This window comes from Rhea americana, unplaced genomic scaffold (assembly GCF_003343005.1).
Source record: "Rhea americana isolate MKP2758 unplaced genomic scaffold, rheAme1 scaffold_21, whole genome shotgun sequence".
Lineage (NCBI taxonomy): Eukaryota > Metazoa > Chordata > Aves > Rheiformes > Rheidae > Rhea > Rhea americana.
This window is the reverse complement of record NW_028186258.1, coordinates 5,615,463-5,636,632: the sequence shown is the minus strand read 5'-3', so window position 1 is coordinate 5,636,632 and position 21,170 is coordinate 5,615,463. Positions and strand designations below refer to the sequence as shown.

The 21,170-nt window shown below is 34.8% G+C and overlaps 1 protein-coding gene across 2 annotated transcripts in view; it reads right to left on the bottom strand.

The window, feature by feature from the left end:
- Positions 1-21,170, bottom strand: part of HELZ (helicase with zinc finger) — a 72,699-nt gene that overhangs the window by 29,139 nt on the left and 22,390 nt on the right. Inside the window, exons 11-17 of one of the 2 annotated variants that reach the window (XM_085304711.1) lie at positions 19,587-19,920; positions 15,026-15,156; positions 12,988-13,167; positions 12,353-12,457; positions 5,190-5,368; positions 3,461-3,579; positions 1,389-1,534 (exon numbers count right to left, since the gene is read on the bottom strand). In XM_085304711.1, coding sequence (XP_085160837.1) covers positions 1,389-1,534; positions 3,461-3,579; positions 5,190-5,368; positions 12,353-12,457; positions 12,988-13,167; positions 15,026-15,156; positions 19,587-19,920 — 1,194 coding nt within the window. The remainder of the gene's footprint in view (positions 1-1,388; positions 1,535-3,460; positions 3,580-5,189; positions 5,369-12,352; positions 12,458-12,987; positions 13,168-15,025; positions 15,157-19,586; positions 19,921-21,170) is intronic. The other variant, XM_085304712.1, reaches the window with a different exon arrangement.

Sequence of the window (21,170 nt, the reverse complement as noted above, 5' to 3'; positions counted from 1 at the left end):
CCRTTTCTACAAGGGCTGTTTTACTAATTGCAGTTCCAAAGTCAGACTGAACTAATGGCTTCTTCTTTCCTTACTTTCATTTAGTCTCTACTTCAGTTAGGTAGACATGATTAATGTGACCACCATGAATCATCTTCTTCCACTTATTTCTGTCATAAGCATCATGGTCCCATGTGTCAGGGGAAATTTCACATTTAAAAGAGAAGAGACTTCAGATATCTCTTAAATGGACCACCATGAAAGCATTTAGCAGGTGTCAGTTCACCCAGTAACATTTTTCTGTTGAATTAGGCACACGGGATTTTGACTAAAATGCCAACTCTGCCMAATGGTACTTTTGCAATCCTTACCTCAGTGTACAACATAGTAGATCTTTTTAGGAACTCACTGTCTGATACTTCAACTGCAGAAATGAATTTTCATGATCTTTCTGAGGCAAATTTCATGGAAATGATCATCTAACCAAAAGATGAAACGATCCCTTCCCTTTCAGATTCTCTCTCTTTTATAATTTATAATTTCTAGAAATGCATAAGAAATTCAGCAACACTCAGTCTATAATTACAAAGTCCACAGGATGAAGAGAGATCTTATGCTGTGTAACAAAATACATTACATTTTCCTTTTTGATTCCCCAGTACACTTAAATACTTCTGCTTTTTCTTTGAATACAGTGATAACCTAATTAGTATGACTGGATATCAACAAAATATTCCTCAGTAAATATTTGAGCAAAGGCTTAAACTTTAGCATTTTTCCCCATGACTGCATTTATTCTTTCCAGCACAGCTCATGGATGAGTTCATTACACTAGCAGCCATTAGTTTATGGTAGCATAAAAATGTGAAATAACTGATTAATGTGTCTTGAAAGAAGTAATAAAAAAAGAGTATGAAAGAAACATGCCCAAAATTTGACCTACTTTTTTTCTGTTCGTAGTTATTTATCCTTATGTTCCTTATATTGCACTTAGCTTAATTATTCTACCAAGGAAATACACTCCAGTAATTATTCTAAATTTTTGAAGCACCTCAGAGAAACACAGAACCAACATAATATACTGCATAGCAGTCCAAAAGGAAAGACCAGCTCTTCTTCGGCTTAACGTGCAAGTCTTGCAGCCAAAGCATCCCTCCCTGAATGAGAGATCTGTAATACAATTGCCTAACTGTATCCTGAATCTCYGTTCTAGGAGACTGAATTCCAACTTAGTAACACAGAAGTACCCTGCTAGTTAACTTTGAAACAACCAAAATGTCACTGCAGAAACATTTAATGCTTCTCTCTTCATTCACCTGTGCTTGGCACAGAAACAACGGAGTTGTCCACTCTAGTTTGCTCAAGCCAGTTAAACAAAAGCATGATACAGTGAAAAAGTTCACACCTACTTGATGATAGCTTCATGGGAGCGATAGTTCTCACACAGCAAGATCCTGCACGGAAATTCAGCAGGGTAGTGCTCATAGAGCCGATCAAGCAATGAAACATGAAGGTTTCTTTCCCTGGCAAATTCACTGTAGACAAAAGGACTGAGCTGTAATAGACACACATATACAAAGAAAATGTAACTAAATATGTGGACTTAAMATTTCATGCACCCAAGAGAAATATTTTGCATCAAAACAAACATATTCTATAAACCAAGAAATCTCACTTTTAGTGTTTGTCCATAACTGGAGGACTTATATCTATGATTATCTATTTTACAATTATTCCATAGAAATGCACATTCTTACTGTAAAAGCGATATAAAACAGCATGCTTTTAAATGAACAACAAAACACTGAATAACTATGTCTAAATTTTTCCTTCATGGCTTGCACAGATGAATAATTTCAGTAAAGCAGAGAGCTATCTGACCAAAAAAATCTGTTTTGAATGCCATTACACAACTACACAGAGAATCACTTTATGTTTTACTTAGTTAAATTACTACAGACCAGAAAAGAGAGAAATTTGTAACACAGTGAGAAAAACAAATAGCAAGTTACTAGAAAAACTAAAAACCTAGCTGTCCTAGCTACTAATACACTAAACTACTATTGGGCTTGTTTAACAACAAAAACACCATCTRTTACAGCAGGAAAAATGCAAGGATGATAAGGATAATAAGAAAGAACAATTTTAAAATATAATGAAAAGATTTTTAAAGTGGAAATTAAGCCAATCTATTTTATTTTGAACATATTACTAGTCAGAATTCTGAGTTTATTTTGTGTTTCACTTAATTTTTCTTTAGCTCCAGATACATATTAGTTTTGGTAATTTAAATATTGCACATTCCATGTGTGCATCTGTGAGAACTTTGTGAGAACCTAAACTATAAAAACAGCTCTTCACAGATGATCTCTTGAGATATATAGGCCAGAGTCAAGGCTCTACTCATTCAGCGGGGTTCAGGAGATCCGGCTTGAAGTGGTAAGAGTTCCAACCTCTTTTATAAAGCATTTTTGAGATCTATGTATAAAAAGCACTATGGAAGACCTTGGGATTACTATATCATGACTGCAAATGATCTGCTAGTACTAAATCGTAGCAGTGAGATGTACAGACTCAATGTAATGTCAACAGAAGAATAAAAAAGGAAAAGGAAAAGGAAAATTTCATGGCAAGATCTGAAGAACCGTATGTTTCACGTGGATGAGAGTGGTGGGTGCCAACCCTATGCTAAGTTAATTACTTTGGCGATGCAAACATCTACTCCACTGCCATTGCAATATGCCAAGAAAATTGAAGGCAAACCTACAAAAACAAATAAATTTGGCCTAAACCAACAAAGCAAGTAAGACTGAATTTTCCAGGCATGCTTTCTCATGCCTGTTAGGCAGCAAAACCACATGCAGAATCAGTGTTGAATCAGAATCCAGCAACTACCAAACAATTCCTAAGCACAGCAAAGTGGTAAAAAGACATTGCTCAGTTTCAGATTCCCGTTTATTGCTTGTTCAATTCCCTACCAGATGATGAGGCCTTTAATACAAAACACTTCTCTAAACCATAATATGTATTGTCTGTATTCTGCAGTTCTTCTAGAAATCAGCATGGACTACTYGCCAGAAAAAGCAGCAAGAACTTTTACCTTGACTATATGAGCAACCACCTGCATCATTGAATTTTCCTTAGTTTCCCCATCTATTGCATGACTGGTAAAACTTATCCACCATCCTCTTTAAAATGAAGTTTTACTTGCATATAGTGCAGTGCCTAACTGAGCCTAAGTCTTTATTCTCTCACAGATTTCCTACACAGCCTTAGGCAATTCACTTTCTTTATATATTCCTGTACTGTGAGATGAGGATAACACCATGCTGTTACTTAGCAGAAACACTGCGAGTCTAAGACTATCAGGTATTCATATAATGTGGACATTTGGATGAGATAAATACCCTAATATATATATACATATACCTTCCTTGATGAGAGTGTAACAGACTATTTAAAAAAATTCTACAGCTCTTACCTGCATATGGTCTCCAGCCAAGACAATTCTTGTATTTTTATTAGCTAATGCTAGAGGCATAATAGTTTCACACTCCATAGCCTGTGCAGCTTCATCTAGCAGAATGTGTGTAAAAAACCCTGTAAAACAGAGATACCAGCAACTAAGTGAAACTGAGATAAAATAAACAGTGATAACAATACAATAATTTGTCTTAAAGAGTTTTATATTCTGAGCAACCGAAACCAGACAAAAATTCAGTACAGCTAACCAAAATTAATTTCTAGCAACTACTAGAAACCACACAAGACAAAAAATTTCAAGTCCATCAGATGGCCAACAGCAGTCAACTGAATGCCAATGATATTAGCAGCAACCCACTGATATATCTGAATCAGCACAAGTGTTTCRCCTAGATCTCTATTTATATGAGAAGAAAGAAGTCTCTTGGGAGACCCCTGCAGTAGGTTTCTGAAATATTGTTTTGTTTGTTCCATCAGCATGATTCTTGAACAGGTTTGCACAATGACCAAAAAAAGGACTCCCTCATGTAGCTGAGTCATATTAACTATTTTGTATGTTAAAATTCCCATTAAAGTTGTACACACACCTGAGCACTTTGCTAGTTATGAGCCTTACATAATTTGACTGGGGGGAAGGACCAGAATTGAAGGAAGATTCGAATTCAATCTTATGATAATGTTGGATTGAAAGGTCCGTCTTTTGTGGGAAAAATTCTATGCACCGCATAACATGTACATGAAATATCCTGGGCCATACTTCAAAGAGACTATTTCAGGTATCTAATTAATATTTTAAGAAGTGTAATTTCTGGAAAGTTATAGGAAAGAAATGTTTTTACATATTGGTAGATTTTAAGTTTTAAAGTAAACTATCAGAGTACTTAGTGCACTTCCCAAGTAAGATTATATACTAAAAATACAGCAATTTTCTTTGGAAAACACACTTTCTGTATACTTACACACATAGTACTATGACAAGACTATACACAGCCCATTCCTAAACAAAGTACTAACTTCTATCTAAAAACTTGAAAATATTTACTATGGATTCCATGTTTGTTTTATCTATTGCAATGAATGTCTAACTGCAGCTATAATACAGTAACTTTAACAATTTCTGTAAAGAAATTACATTTTCCAAAAAGCAGATGATTTTCATTTGGGGATCAAGAAATGAATAAACCCCAAGCAGCCTCTGCCCCAAGTAATCAGTCTAAGACATTTCAATTCAGAAAACAGCCTAGAAATATCACGTTAACATAGCATGAGTTTGTATGTGTGGGAGTTGTTTGCAAAGCTAAACAAGTTACAATACAAGAAGAAAGCTCTGTGCGTTTATACTTACACGCTCCACTGAGTAATGACCTTAATGAGCATAATATTCAAAGTCAGAATCTCAAATAAAATTTTCCCTCTTGGATCTCAGAAAACACCAGACCACAGATAGTACTTATTCTTTATTCAATTACTTTCATTTTTTAAATAAGAATAGAATAGAATAAGGAAAGGTTAATCCAAATGCCAGCAATTTTACACTTTGTAGTAAACAAAAGCTTTCTTACAAGAAAGCGGAAGACCATTTTAAGAAAGTCTTTCATTTCTTTCTTCATTTTTGAACAATTCAAGGGGCAAGGAAGAAACAGAAAGAATACTGTCACTGACACTGGTAAGACACACATAATTCTAAAAGGACTATAGGGCTGGTCCTTGTTTAGAAATCACCTTACCTGGTTCAAGATCCAGTTGACATAGATACTGTGATGTATTCAAAGTAACAACTACTACTCGTTGCTTAAGAATGTCTTCCTTCTGTGGCATCTGAAAGGTGGAATGTGTGCTTGAAATCAAACAGTACTGATGCACAACTGGGTGGACAGTCTTTACCCAGCGATTTCTGAAATATACCCTAGAAAAGAAAAAGGAGGCTTATTTTCCAGGMAGTTTCTACAACAGTCTAATATTGCAAATGATAAGATTCTGTATTCTGGTAAATAAAAATTAGTCTTTAGGAAGTAGAACATTGTAAATTCATGAATTACATGCTAAAACATGCTAAAATGTCTCAGATTATCTTCCATTTGCTGCAGTGCAATACTAYGTATATGGAAAGCTACCATGGATTAGATGATAGATGAAAATCTGAAAAAAAAAAATCTTCTTATATTTGAGTTTGTGACTCTCATATCAATACATATTTCATTTAAAATTCCATGTACTGATAAACTAGAAGAAGTATTTCCTCAACTGAAACATAAATGTCTTGGAACCACCAACGTTGCAAAGACATTAATGAAATCTTGTACTTCCTTTTATAATTACTATGTGTCTTGTAAGTTCCAAGAATCAGACAAAATGTATATTCATCTGGTTACCAYGAAGGACCACAATTAAAATATATTGTACAAAACAATGAGAAGACAGTGCCAGAAAGGATAATTTTCAAAGTCTAAAATATCAGAAGTCAGAATACTGTCAACAAAAGGTTGTATGTCAAACATCTTCCCAGACACTAAGGAAAATTTTAATCATCACATTATGAGATCAATGCTGATTTTTTCTTTAAAAGTGATGTAATGCTACGGCCGTCTATTTAAAGGGAGAAGGAACAGAGAAGACAAAAGGCCATGGCCAAGAAAACAGAGTACAAATAACTCCAGAGAGATATACAGAAATATAGCAAAATGCACCAGTTGAGCGTCTGGATAAAGATGTCAAAGGACTTCTCTATATGGTGTTTCTCAAAAATAAAATTTGAATCAAGTAAGAATTGTGAATTTAAAGTGGAACTTTTAAACTATAAGAAACTACTGTGYAAATATTCATACCCTGAATTAGTGATTTTAATGTAACTTATTTCCAAATAAAATTAAGATGAAATAGTTTCAACTAGTTTCAGTTTTGAGTATGAGTTCTAATTCTGTTTATTTTCTTTATTCATTATATATTCAATTCAAATTATTTCTCCTTYGTGTACAGGAAAATATCGTTTCATTAAGAAGYATTTGGAAAAAAGTAAGTAAGTATCCAAGAGAAAACATGATTGCACTGGCTGGAATGCAGCTATCCTATCTTATGTCCACCCATACTTGAAAACTACAGCTCAATTCCATATAATGCGAGAAAAACAATCTTTAGGCTTACAACAAATGCGGTTTATGAAATACAGTTAACAACATTCCTTTTGGACAATAAGCGTAAAATTAAATTAAAAGATGTGCAAATGCACTGCAGTATTCAGAATGGCTTTTTAATTCAACAACAGTAAGAACCCAAATGGACAYTCAGTAACCAAACATAATTCCAACTGAGAATGGGTCAGTGCAGAAGGAATTGATGTGCCCCTGAGCCATTCTATGATCAAGACCCTTCTAATGTTATAAACATATTTCTTACCAGTCAAACTGAAAATTTATTTGATAAATTGTTATTGCATCAAGGYAACAACATACTCTTATACTCTTAGGTATATAGCCTAAGAGCTAGAATAGGGGCGTAGGAGTAAAATAACCCCTGTTCTATTTATCCCAGCCATTTAGTTAGCTTTTCTATAATTCAATTTCTCAATCTTAACTGAGGATAATACTTACCTACCACCTCACAGGAATACTGTGAGGATTAATGAGTTTATTGTGATTTTATGTTTGTAAAGCACTTTGAGATTCTTGGATGAAAGGTGCTATTGAAATGCAAAATATTACCGTTATTAGACATTATTATACCATGCGCTATCTTTTATTAAACAGATTCAACTGTGTGTGACTCACAGATCGGCTGACAGCATTTCAAATTGTATCACTGCTTACCCATTAATTTCTTTTATTTTGATGCGAGATCAAAAAACTACCCCAGAGCTATTATCCACCACCAGCATAAGACACCTGACAGATGCAACTAGCTGGAAAATGTCATGATAAAGTTAGCCTRATATCCAACACCAAGAGTCAAAATCATTTCCTTGGTCATGTTTCGGGCTGGGACTGCTCCTGAGTGACTCAGGAAACACCTCCAAAAGCCAGTGAAAGGAGAGTCTAGAGACAGGGCCTCTGAAGGAGGCTAAACGGCGCTTGATTTCCACTCATATCATAGAGAGGTAACTCCTGCTTCTCATGACAAGGAGTCAACGGGGAATAAATTTACATTCGCCAAGACATCTTTTTCTACCCTGAACTGTAAAAAAAAAAACTCGCTCTAGTTCTTGACAAAAAGGCCAGGATTCTCCCGCAGGCTGCGCTCCAGAGAACTCCGTGGAGGAATTCCAGTCCCAATGCCTCAGATTTGTGCAGTTATTTCTCACCTGAAATCCCCCAAGCAAAAATAACATGGAAGCTTAGAAGCACTTGATTTCTCCTCTCTTACTTCTTTTGATCCCTCTCCAAAAGAGCGGCTCACTCTCATGTAGAAGCGCGATCCACGGGATGCAGAATACACGTGAAGAATCTGTCTTACAATCTGAAATCTAAGCTTTTTACTAGTCCTCCTTTGAGGATGGGATAAGATAGAAGCTAGGGTTTTAAGAAAAAAAGTGGCTGAAGACATATATTAACATTTGATATGATAAGGGAATACCATCTTCAATATGCGATCTTTAGGCAATTTCAAAAAAGGGAGCCATGGTTGTTAAGAGACTGTCAAGCCACTGTAAGTCATCTCTGTAACAAGAGTGTAACAAGCACCTGCTCAATTTAAAATCAGATGAAAAGTGATAAATATTTACTTTCTTAAGAATATCAAAGGTTGATACTAGTTACAGGGATTTGAGCCCACATCTTTATCTCTCCATAGACTTTCTTGAGTTCTCGTGGTGGGGAGAGTAAAATAATCCTGGGATAACAAAACAAAAACCACATACATGTTTCAGTAGCTCTCTACTACATTCTCCATATTGATTTAAAACAGAAAGACAGCTCTGTATAAAAGGCCAGTTATATAACTTTTAACAAATCAGGGAATGCTGAGATTTTTGCAACGGCCTTTCTGGCACTTACGGAATATTCTGGATCGTTAGTTTTATATATATATGCGTGTGTGTTTTATATCAAAGAGCTCATACAAAAGCAGCACAATTCTGCATYCAGAATACACAAGCACTTTCAAAGAATGGTTTTAGTTAAGAACTACACAGAAGTAGCTGAAGGTAGATTAACATTTCTTGAGTGAGGAGCACATTTTGTACCTCATAGCAAAAACTTCARCAGTGCAGGGACATGATACCAGTTATGACCACTGTGTACATCAGGGATGATTCCAGCCTCTGGCAATTTAAATCGTCAATTTAAATTAAAACATCACGCCATCCCATTCTAATTTCTGTGTGAGGGCTTTGTTCCTTGATTTATAGAGCAGTTAAATACAGTAAAGTTACACAGACATGTTTAAAGATAAAACTGCTTCCTGTATGTTCAGAATGAGCAAGTTAAGGGTATCATTAGTCCTGTCTTCTGCATTTACTTATGTTTTGATGTTTAGGACAAAAGGATTAAAGAAATGCAGGAATCCTTTCCTGTTGCTCCCAATAACAAAACAGAACTTAAATGCTTAAAATTAGTATCACAGCAATACAAGAATTCCTCATAAGAAAACACGCAATTGCATAGCAGCCTAAACTTTTGTAAAATGAATGTTTAACACCTAATTAACACATAGTCAAAAAGTCTTTAACGAATAAAATGCTAATGAGTGCTACGTGTCACTCAGTMTGACTTTTGTTTAGCTTACTAATGTTCTCCGCATCACATACATCCAATTATGCAAATGGCATGTTCTGTCACACTGTTGATATTTGTTTTAATTTGAACTCTGATTTGCTCTGATCGATTCATTTTGATAGTCTGGGTATTGCCTAAAGCTAGCAACCACGTATTAAAGCTACCTGACTTCAGGATATAGGCAGTATTTACACAGTGATAGTATGATTAAGAAATTTAGATAAGAACTAGTGAACCAGGGAAGTTTCATTTGAGAGATCTTAAATAGAACCAATCTTTTTTTTCCCCTGACATTGCTAAGCTCATATTCAGCAAAAAAAAAAAAAAAATGTCCAGGAAAAAATAAAAAATAAATACATTTTTAAAAAAGCAACAGCTGTATCAATTGCCTTCCTTTTCCTCTTAAAAATAGCATACAAATACAACTTAATTTGAAATATATAGATAAAAATAGTAATAAGTAGATACCTCAGTTATTGCATGCTCAGTCATACAGAGAAACTGCTGGTTTTGCTTCCTAGGTCTTGATAAGAGTTTTTAGGGGACCTTCATAACCTCAGATATCTACCTGTAGTGCCTACCTTTGGAGCCTACCTCCTGAACACCCTAGCAGTCAATGGAGAGAGACGAGCACATCCCAGAGTGCAAGGGGACGCAAACTGGGAACCAGTTACCACCCCTTTTACTGCTCTGACTCACCCGCTTAAGGTGCCTGCTTCTCTGCACTTCTAAGCTCCAAACGTAAGCACTTAATCAAAGGCTCTTTCCTCTTAAATATGGGGGGGTGAGGCGAGGGGGTTAGAAGCACTTCTGCATTAATCTACTTAGCTATAACAAAAAATGTTTCCCTGTCAAGTGAGAGTTAGATTTTGGAGTGTGTTTCTAACACTCGAGAATTGTCTAATAAAACCCAGTGGGATTTTTTCCCGGGTAAAAATTTATTCATGAGCATCAGGACTATGAGAATTTGGCCTTCAGGCTTTGTTGGTATTTTATTTAGGTGCAGAGCTTAGACTCAACAGAAGTTCTCAGTCTTCATTTTGCCTCTGCATTTTCCAAAGGGCACAGATAATTATTTTGTTGAAAAAAAATCATTTGAATTTATAACATGATATTTAGAGAAAACCCCGAAACTCTAAGCTTCAAACTTTTATATCGTATCACTGACGGGATAATTTAGTGTGCATCTTACCTAGAGAAATTTACAGAAATATTCACACAGTTCTCAATACTTTATCAATATTAAATAATTAAGCTTTTCTTTCTAAAAAAATAATGCAAATACTATGGTGCTCCTGACTAACCTATAGAAATATTTTTAGCAAATTCATCATTTGTACAGCAAACAAAAAAAGCGTAAAACATGCTGTTCAGCCATTTAGAAATACACGCTTCTTTGACCCTTTGCTGATTCTGCTCCACTCGATACTTCCCTAAAACAAATTGCAAAAGACTCTGGCACCCTGTTTAAACTTACAGTAATGATTTTAATTTGAAAACATCTCTTGGTAACAGTTCCCTAAGAAAGGCAACAGATCCCTACATTGATTTTATACTAGGAATCTCACATAGTTCTAGCTTTCACTTTGTATTAACGGACCCTTTAACTCCTATTAGCTTAGGCCAACATTCAGATAGCTTTTGAACAACACACACTTCTCAACTGCATGCAGTATTTTAAAAGAAATTCGGAAATCTATACACATGTGGATGTATAAGCCTATATACAAYACCAGCTGTATCTCCAAAGTGGAAATCTTCATAGAGTATCATGATACTTCATACAATCTACAACAGAACTTTCTGAAGCATTTGTAACAAACACTAACAACTATGTTTTAATATAAACATTCAGTGACATTTGAATTATACATTGAAACACTTTTGCTTGTTTTACCAATTCGTAAGTATTTCTGAGACTGAACTATAAGATGAATGTAGTGCATAAAAAAAGTTAACAAAAGCCTGGCAACCACAGAAAACTGTGGTTTAAGGCTTTCATAAAAAAAACAAAAAACAAACAAACAAACAAAAAAACTCCTTGCTCTATTAAAGCACATTTCAATATTCCTGAAGGTGTCAATTACATATATTCTTCTTCCTCAGTACAAAATTAAGAGACCATTATGCATTTCATCACAAAGTGCTTTACAAATCGCCTTAAGAAAACCTGTGTTAAAACAGAACCAGATGAAAAGTAACTTTTCAGAAATCAGCTGCCTTCTCTTCCTTGGCCAGACCCTCAGCTTCTGCAAAATGTCATACGGCAACCAAATCCAGCAGACCTGAGAGAGTATTCACCTGCTGTAAACCTAGCTCTCTTCTATAACTCAATTGCTTTTAATGCTATTGCATAAAAAATTACATCCAGGATGGTTTTTAATAGTTAGCATATAAACATACTTAGTCACCTTCTTAGCAGTGTAGTAAAATCACACCTTGGCATTCAGAAAACCTGCTCATAATTTGATAAAAATACACTAAGCTAGTAGTATATATTATACGTTGTGAGCAGTACATATTACACATTGTGATCACAGAGTAAAACATTACCAGGGAACTGGGTTTCTGCCCAAAAATAGATTCTTCCTTACTGTTTTCTATGCATGTTGATCCCGCTTTCTCTTAAAGTTTCCACCTCTTCTCTACCTTTTTTCCTTAACTAATTCCCCCAAAATACCCATGTTAAGTACATTTAATCATATATACAGTTACTTTATATTGACTTCTCAGAAGAGGCCAAACTAATTGCACATGATTCTCTAAATATGAAGCTTCTATGACATCAGATTTTTTCTTCAAAAAGCCAGGTGAGTAGCCCCAGTTTCCAAATTATCACTGTAAATGTGACTCAATATTTACAGGAATTAAAATACAATGAAAATCCATTTCATTTTATCATAGTAGCTTTTAGAGGAGCATATCAAAAGTTTGCTCATTAGGAAAGACACATTTATCAATAGAAATAATAAAAGCTTAAAAAAGGATGTCTTTATCTTTATTTAACAAATGACCCAAAATTATGTCGACAATACATTTCACGTTCCTTTTAGTCTATGTTTTTAAAAGCACTGCTGGTAAATGCCAATACGCTTTTATGTTTTAAAAGTTCTTTAACCTTTTTTATAGACACCTTTTCTTAAGAATAGTATTTTATAGATACATAATAAGCCTTAAAAAAATACCTGAGAGGTCTTGCCTGGGGATTGCCTGCTTCTACATATGGATGTAAATAATCCTTTATGTAGAGATCAGCAGCACTATTAGAATGGGTGCAAATGAGAATCCTGCTGGAATAAATGGTGCAAATAAAAAAGCAATGAAGAAACAGAAAACAATTCAAAGCAGTAGAATACAAAAAAAAGGAAACAGTGGCCATCTTCCTGCACACTTCTCTTAATGAAACCAGTCACTGACCTATGCATGATTCAGCCCTTTAGCTCAAATCCTTCAGTTATGAAAAGATTTAAAGTTCTAACACAGTTTTTCAATAATTATTTTGTGATAATTAATCTAGATTTGATTTTAAGTACGAAATAGCTCTTATTATCTAGCATATCGCATAACTTTTTATGTTGAGCAAATCACAGATTCCACATATTATCAATTTTAATTAGCTCTGTTCTAAATGGAAAATACAGGCTAAGACTATAAAACTACTTTATCATTCAAAACAATGACGGATGGTTTGGGTTTTGTTTTTTGATTTTGTTTAAGCTGGATGGAAATTCTATACTTCTATCTTCCACTTGAATTTAAGTAAAAAATGGCATTTTCATTGCTAATTAAGTATTGTTCTATATTTAGTGCCCCATCTCACCTAGTATCCTGTTGTTGGAGTATGTGCTTGACTGCCTGAGCCAGAGTGAATGTTTTTCCTGTCCCATAGGGACCGATGATAAGAACAGGAGGCAGTTGTATTGAAAGTGGAGTAGTGATAGCCAGAACAGCCTCTTTCTGCTTAGCATTTAGTCGAGGGTCCAACTGCTCATCCCATTGTCTGTGCAAAAGGAGGCAAGAGAGTTTAAAAACAGAAATCATGAACACCAATTCACAATCAGAAATGAAATGAGATAAGATTTCAAAAGCTTTAAAAAAATTAAAATGCTACTGCACTGACTGGCTCATTCTGAGGCATATTAAAGATTATATTGTAGCAAAACAATCACATGCTGTTTATCACAAAGCTTTGATAATATTTGCAATAAATCAGGAAATTATTAAAGGCAGTCTAACCACCACTCAATTTATATTATCTCACCTGTCTATAGTTAACCTGCATAGTACATATTTTGAATAAAGTATATGCTACTCCTTCACTTGATCATAAATGTAAGTAGACATACAAGGTTTATCTGCTATTAAAATGCAAAATGTTACATTACATATGTTTCTTCCTCTCCAGTATTATTTATGTTGTCAGTTTTAAAAGAGAGCAGTTACACAGCCACCAAGTTTAGGGAAAATGAACTCTGATGAAATGAACAATGAAAAGAATTATTGACTACCAATTCATTAGAAACTTTTTGTTCCCTTTTTTTTTTTTTTTTTTTTTTTTTTTTTTTTTTTTGAGATTGTTAAGGCATATACTTCTAATAAGAAAGCAGTTTAAAAAAAGTGTTATTACTGTCACTAGCTAACGACACCAGCATTAACAGGAAGATGCTTTCAAAAATTTCCAGCTAGCATAAGAAGTTAAAGATTTGTAGACAAGTTTTTAGTATCTCCCTGACAGATTTAAAAGTAGACATGCATAGTAAAAATCACTTGTCCCTGACGCACATATGGCCATAATTTTGAAACCTAAACTGCCTTGGTGCAAGCACTATGATTCTTACGCACTGGGAAAGCTTCAATTCAGTACTAGTTAGCAACAAGGAGTAAAATCAAGCGGGAATTAACTAAGTTCCTAACTTTTAAAACAACTATGAACAAGCAGGCAGAAGAATCTAAGAAATACTGGAAAGATAACAGGGAAATAAAACAACAATAGAAGAAAAAAAAAAACAAAGGGAAAGATAGTTCTGAGTTCAGAAGTGTTGAATCTCAAGGTAGGGCAAACGAAATCACCGGACAGAAAAACATTCTCTTATTATTGACTTAAATTAGCTCTATAGAGTAACTATACAAACCCCATTCCCTTCTTTCTACCCTGTCAAAACCTTGATAATGCAGCAATCACCCTCACCCAGAACACTGCACCCACTATTTCACCATCTCTTGATAAACTAAGATTTTTCCAGTAATCTTTGTCTAGCTTTTCCCATCACTGCATCAGTCTCAGGTTCCTTTAAAATTTGTTATATTATATAGGGGGTTTATTTCATAAAGGAAACTATGAGACTTCTAGACAAAGAATCTCATGCTGGTGTTTCTAAGACTCATTCCCATAACTTTTCTGTCATCCCCCTACAGTGATATGTCCAAATTTGGGTTCACTGCATCAACCTCCAAAAGTACTACTGGGCTGCTCATGCAAGTGGAAGTCTGCATGCACAGCAAACTCCTTGTAACTTTCACTTACATTCCTACCAAGGATCATGAATATCTTCTATAAAGAAAAGCAGGACTGTTAATAACAATAGCAGGTTTGTTTTCTACAGCTACAATACAACTGCAATGTCTATTAAAACCRTAGTTCTACTTAAAGGGAACGCTGATCAACATACACTACTATTAGAAGGATGTTTTCTTGTTTTATTTAGAACAGTTTCACTCTCTTCTCTGAACCATCCTCACCATTAATGAAGAGCAAGGCATATTTCCTGTTTTAGGGCAGATTTCAGCCATCTGTTATGAGAAATTCAATACTGCATTACCATACGATCTTTGATATTAAAGTGTTTGTATTCTTGTACCTGTTGGGACTCCAGGGTATGGTGGGAGTCATGCTGACATCTGGAAACAAAATACTGTTGTCCTTAATCCTGTCCAAGGCATAATGCATTTCACAGAGGGGTAAGCGATTTAACTGAAACTGGAGTTCAACCTACAGTATAAAATGAATGAGTGAACAGAGGAACCAAAAATGATTAATTTAGAAAACACTATATAGACTTTGCTGCATATGACAGCTTACAGTTTTATTTTCCTGCAAACTACTCTCAGAAGAAAATAGCAAACTTTATATGATAAAAGATTTGCAATAGTTAACTTGCCCATTTTGAAACAAAATAGAGCATTTTTGTAATGTAATTTAGTTGTTTGACTTTCATGAATACATTCCATTGTACTTTCAGAAAAACAATTAATCAAATTCTCAGAAAATATTATTGTCATAAAACACTATTTTAAAAAACATGAGCTTCCATCTCGTTATAAGAATCACTCTGGAACACTGATAGGACAGAATTTTTACAGATCAAATGATATAAATCAGGTATGTGACCAACAAAGACAAAACTCAAATTTTACTTATTTACAATCAAACATTCTGTAAAAATATAACTTCTTGATTATGTTCAGTTATTGAAACAATTAGTTGCATATCAATACATTCATCTTCTGTTCTCTGAATTACTTGTATTTCAATGCTAGCAAATAAAAGATAATGCCAACAAAATCCTGGTACAAAGCCAGAAACAACATGCAGAGCATGTTAACATCCCCAGTTAAACCCAGACTGAACAATAGCTGATAAAATTAGTTCATACAAATGTATACTAAAATAGCAAAGAGAAAAATACATTCTAAATTTGAAAACACGATAAAAACAACCCCTGGGGAAAGTAATTCATGAAAACATCTCTTTCATGTTTTAAGTTACATATATTTAAGTTTGTGTTTACCAATTTCTCCAAAAACAAATCATCTTGACCACAGCACTGAGCCAAAGAACTGAATGTTAACAATTAACGTAGAAGCCCATAACAGTAATTTCACAAAACTTTGCACTAATATTAAAAGGTATAAAGACATCCAAAGCTGCTGAGCAACTTCAAAGTGACTGATCTACATTGAATTTTTTTTCCAGCATTGTGTGGGAAGTTCAACACACACCTAGCAACACTAAAATGTATTTTAAAATGATCTGTTTTGACAGCTTACAGAAACAATGAAAATTTTAAGTATAAAAGTATTAGAAGTCCTAGTCAATAAGTTTTTTTATATAATATATATCAAAAAATGTATTGTTTTAAAGATCTCTCTGATTATCAAAATAGCACAGTAAGCTTGAAAACAACAAAAAAAAGTTAGGAAAGTAGAAAATTGTTTCTCTAAACTCACAACAAATTCTCCTGAACCTTCTCCGATGGAGGAATAATTTAGCAGTATATATTTAGGTATTTGTTAGATTTGTTAGACACTCCATTATCTGCCCATAAAGTTACTTCATACCATAGAGATCACAACAGTAAAACCTTCTGGCATACTAATAATCTTTATTGCTTCAAGAAGATCATCTCTTTCAAAAGGATGTGTAAAATGCAGCTCTTCCTTTTTTCTATTGTATTTAAATAATAGTATTATAATATGTAGCATGTAAAATCAATACTAGCTTTGCTGTAAATAAATGTCTGCTTCTACCAGTGCAGCACGTAGCCACTAACGTGTCTCACAGGTATAAAGACATTAAATATTTATCTCAGCTATCACATTTTACAAGAGGTACAGCCAAAACTCCAAAGAAAAGGGCAGTAACAAATCTGCACAATATTCACTCTGTATTTCACTAAAGCGACTGTAATAGTTAGGAAATTGTATCTTTCTCCCCCTCCTCCTTTTTCTCCATAGTACACATGAATATTTAAGAATTTCTTCCCTGTCTCCCATCCCGTCATGTACATGCTACCCAGTCCCTTGGTAAACACCCTGGCCTTTAAAAGCAGCGTCCTTTAGCATCTGTCAAGAATGACAGATCCAGCTCATCCTGCCTGAGGGCGACCTTGAGATTCCTTCCAAATCTGCATCCCACCCCTGTCTATGCAGTGTCCAATTTCGTGTCTGACCATGTCCTGCAGATGTTTGGAAAGGACTTTCCAGCAGATGGCAATGGTCCCGACCTCAGGGCTTGATGAGCGCAGGAAAAACGGCCTTGCTCAAACATATCCAGGATTAACACCAGGGGACCCGATTTTAGAAATGTAATATAAATGCAGAACAACTGCAGTGCTCCTCTGCATGATACTTCAATAGCTCTTCTAGGAGTCTAAGTTAGGTGGCTAGCATTAAACATCTCTTCCTAGCCACAGGCATTCATAACTTTTTTTTTTTTTTTTTTTTTTTAACAGCTTTTTCATTTTGTTTTTAATCCAGTTTGAACTAAATCAAATCTGTTATCGTGGCATACTGAATGAGGCCATCTGTGAAGGAGAGGTATGTAACCTGCTTTAATATATATTCCAGAATAAGAAAACAGTGGGAAAGGAAGTTAATCCATTGCCAGTTTCCAGCAAAGGACACAGAACAGTGTAACAGCTCCAAAAATAAAAGAATCTAATGTAAGGCTGGTCACCAAACAGAGTACCCAAGGGGTTTAAAGTACCAGCTCATTCCATCCCATCTTCATGAATGGTGCACTTGATAAAACTTAAGCTAGGGCAGCAGGCAAACAAAAGATGAGGAAATTTGTTCGATGAATTATTCGAAGACAAAGAAAACAAACCACACAACCTCTCCAAAACATACTGAAATAAAAGCAATTTGACCAACATTTAAAAATCATATAGGGACTATTAATTCATCAAAGATGCCTAGAGTCTTCAATAAAAATGCTACACATCTAAATTACAATATCCTCAGGCCTAATCTGCAGAGTTCTTTCCAAATTTCATTTACTTTTCAGGCAATACTTAATCAGAAAAAATTTTCTGCACGATTAGAACTGATCACAATACGGGCAAATGTTTAAGGATTTGACCACTGGTTTGCTGACATACTTATGAAATACTAAATGACTTTACAAATAACTTTAGGACCCAATTCTTAATGCAGAATAGAAGAATTACAAACTAATTTGTTGCCTCTGGCTAACTTTTATAAGACTCGCAGAAAATTAAGTCAGTTACTAAAGCCTCAGCTCATTTTGTATTCCAGTGGAGTTTTTGATAAGTCAATTAGTAGGTTTAATTATTGTTTTAAGAAAATAAGCACAAAACCAAGTGCCCAGTACAACATAAGTCTTCCCAGACCAATTATCTGTGCTAAATTAAGATATTAGAATTCTTGCATATGCTTCCCCAAAACAAAATGGATGGGAGAAGATAATCCTTCAGTGAAAATGGATTGATTTCAAGCAATTCCAGTGACCTTAATTTGAGATTATTTCTGTTCGGTGGCAAGATCAACCTCAAGGTCTATAGTAGATACAGACGGGAAGGCTGAGAGGAGTGTAGTGTTTAATTTAACTACAGCTTTGTCTTCCACTTACATTCCATGCACTGTCTTATTTGCAAACTACACAGAATTATTTAAAACAAATACTCTTTCCTCACCAATTTCAGGTTAACCTCAAAGCAAACAAAAACTGCATCTGCCAAGATAATTTTCTCTAGCAAAAGTGTTGTAACTCTTCATTTTGTGACCGAATGTTTCCTCGATAGATTTAAGGTGTAATATTTCTCCCCTTTACACAAATTTCACATCTTCTTGTCTTCACACATGCAACAGATGTCATGGTGAGATATCATCTCACAACAGACAACCAACAAAGAGCAACTTCTCTGGAAACTGAAAGGTAAGACTGACTCCGCTGAATTTATTTGCGGTTCAACTATAACTGCTTCTTCAAGTCCAACACCCCAAAGCCATGTCCGCCCCACATTCCCACTCACAGGTTCTCAAAAACTAGCACAGTTCTGAAGCAGCCAAGGACAGGCATATCTCTGSACCTGGTGATCTACCGACGATCACATAAACAACCTGGTAGCAGCGTGAAATGTGCTGTGTTCTCCACACCAATGTTTTCTGTGAAGTCAGCATTTTCAGCTCTAACAATAAACAAAATGGGCAGTAAATTCAACATTCTGACCCTATCAATGTAGACACACCAATACCTGATCTACCGAGCATGTATAATTTCTTGTCTGCACTGAAAAATGTGGGTTTTTTAAAAAAGAAAAAGCAGGTAATACAACTGTCAATTAATCGGATTTGATGCAATTCTGAATCTACATCAGGAATGAATTCTGGTGATACCTCAATTCCATCTATCAGATACCACATAGAGGGAGATGGTTGACCATAATGCTTGGTCATTCGAAGTTTTTCCCTCCTCTCTGGATGAAGCAAAAAGCAGGAATGCATACATATATTAGAAAAAAAAAAGAGAGCTGAAACTTTTATCCACATTACACTTTCTGTGTACAATGAGAAATAAAAATACACCCATTTTTATCTCTGATAAATTATTTTGAGTGGAGCAGGAAGAGACACAATGCAAATAGTGTGTATACCAGTAACCCTTCCACTCAGACCTACCTGCATTTCACAATCTGCCCGAAGATTTAGTTCTTCACAGCATTCCCTGGACACCCTCAAGAAGATATAATCCTTTGTTTTCTCTTCAATAGCTGCTTCATAAACCTTCTCTTTGGTTCCTTGGGTCTGTGCTGACTTCTCTTTAGTGACAGGCAATAAATAAACAGCATTGACTTTGGTCATCACCAGCCGTCCAGCCAAAGTGTCTTCTGAAAGCGTTTCAGTGAGCTTAAAGCGGCCAAAAAGTTGTCCATTTTGGGCATACTTTGCACCACCAGAAACACCAGTAAGCATGAAGCTTGCTACAATCTGCAATTGCACTTTTATGTTGAACCTAAGTAAGAAAGCATCAAGTCAGTGCAGAAAAATGCTCAGATTTAGAAATTCCATGCGTTCACAGACTGAGCACACACTGCCTTACAATCTCAAGTGTATAAGAAACTATTAAACATAAGCAAGGAAAGCCAAAATCGGCCCTTCACTAGTACACTGCTTTAGCACGTTTACACATTTTGCTTTTGATGATAGCCAATATCAAACATGTATTTACAAGAATTAATATCTCTTCACAGGAACCCTGACAAGAGAGAATCAAATACTAGTTTGTAAGACCAAAATAAGTTTAGGATGAAACATAGTTGCTGTGCATGTCCCAAAGCAGTAATAATTTATATTTAAACAATTTATATAGTAAAGCTTATGTTATATTTACTGAATTTACTAGGTATTCAGGGAGACATATACAGGCAAAGAATAGAGTAAGATTCCTATTTATCCCATATCTCTCTTCCAGGCTGCAGACCAAAGAAGATAATCTACAGCTTTAAGAAGGCAAATGGTATGCATTATTTCTATAATTCARATGGCTTGATAAAAATGTTTCCTAAATTAAGAATACAAGCATTAAAATKAGATCAGTTTATTTAGAACAAGGGAACAGTATCGCAGGCTCGGCYATATACGTGCTCCATTCGCAGAATTCCTATTGGTAGTAAGTAACAAATTCATTCTTTGTAGTTACAATTTTCAAAAAGTCACATGCGTAACACATTATTAGAGCAATTTATTGACCTCTCACCAATACCTAATAATCTTCTCCTATGGTTTTTTACAGGCTCTCTTTAGTAATATTAGCAATACTCTAATCTCTTCTTATTAGCATGGTTTTCCTGAATTTGTAATGAGTAACCAAAAAAAGAAATAAAATCAGACTAAGTTTTCTACAAATATGRAGCTGCCATTATGTGAAATAACTTCCAATCTTGAATAAAATCYCTTAGAAAAACATATTTTCATATGATGTTTTTCAAACTTAAACTGTTTTTGTTTGATCTGTTGCTCATCTTTCTAATCATTCCTATTTTAAAGTCATAAATCTGGTAATTTGAAGTTTAAAAAAAACACTGCAGTGTCAAGAATCACAACCCATAATAAAATCCAACATCTTAGCTCTCTTTGAACTTAAATATATAACAAACCAATAGAATATGTTTTTTTCCCCATATCTGGCAAATCCTTAGTCTTGCATGAAAAGTTTGCCCCCTCGTGGTACTACTCACTTCTTTACATAATACGAACCAGATA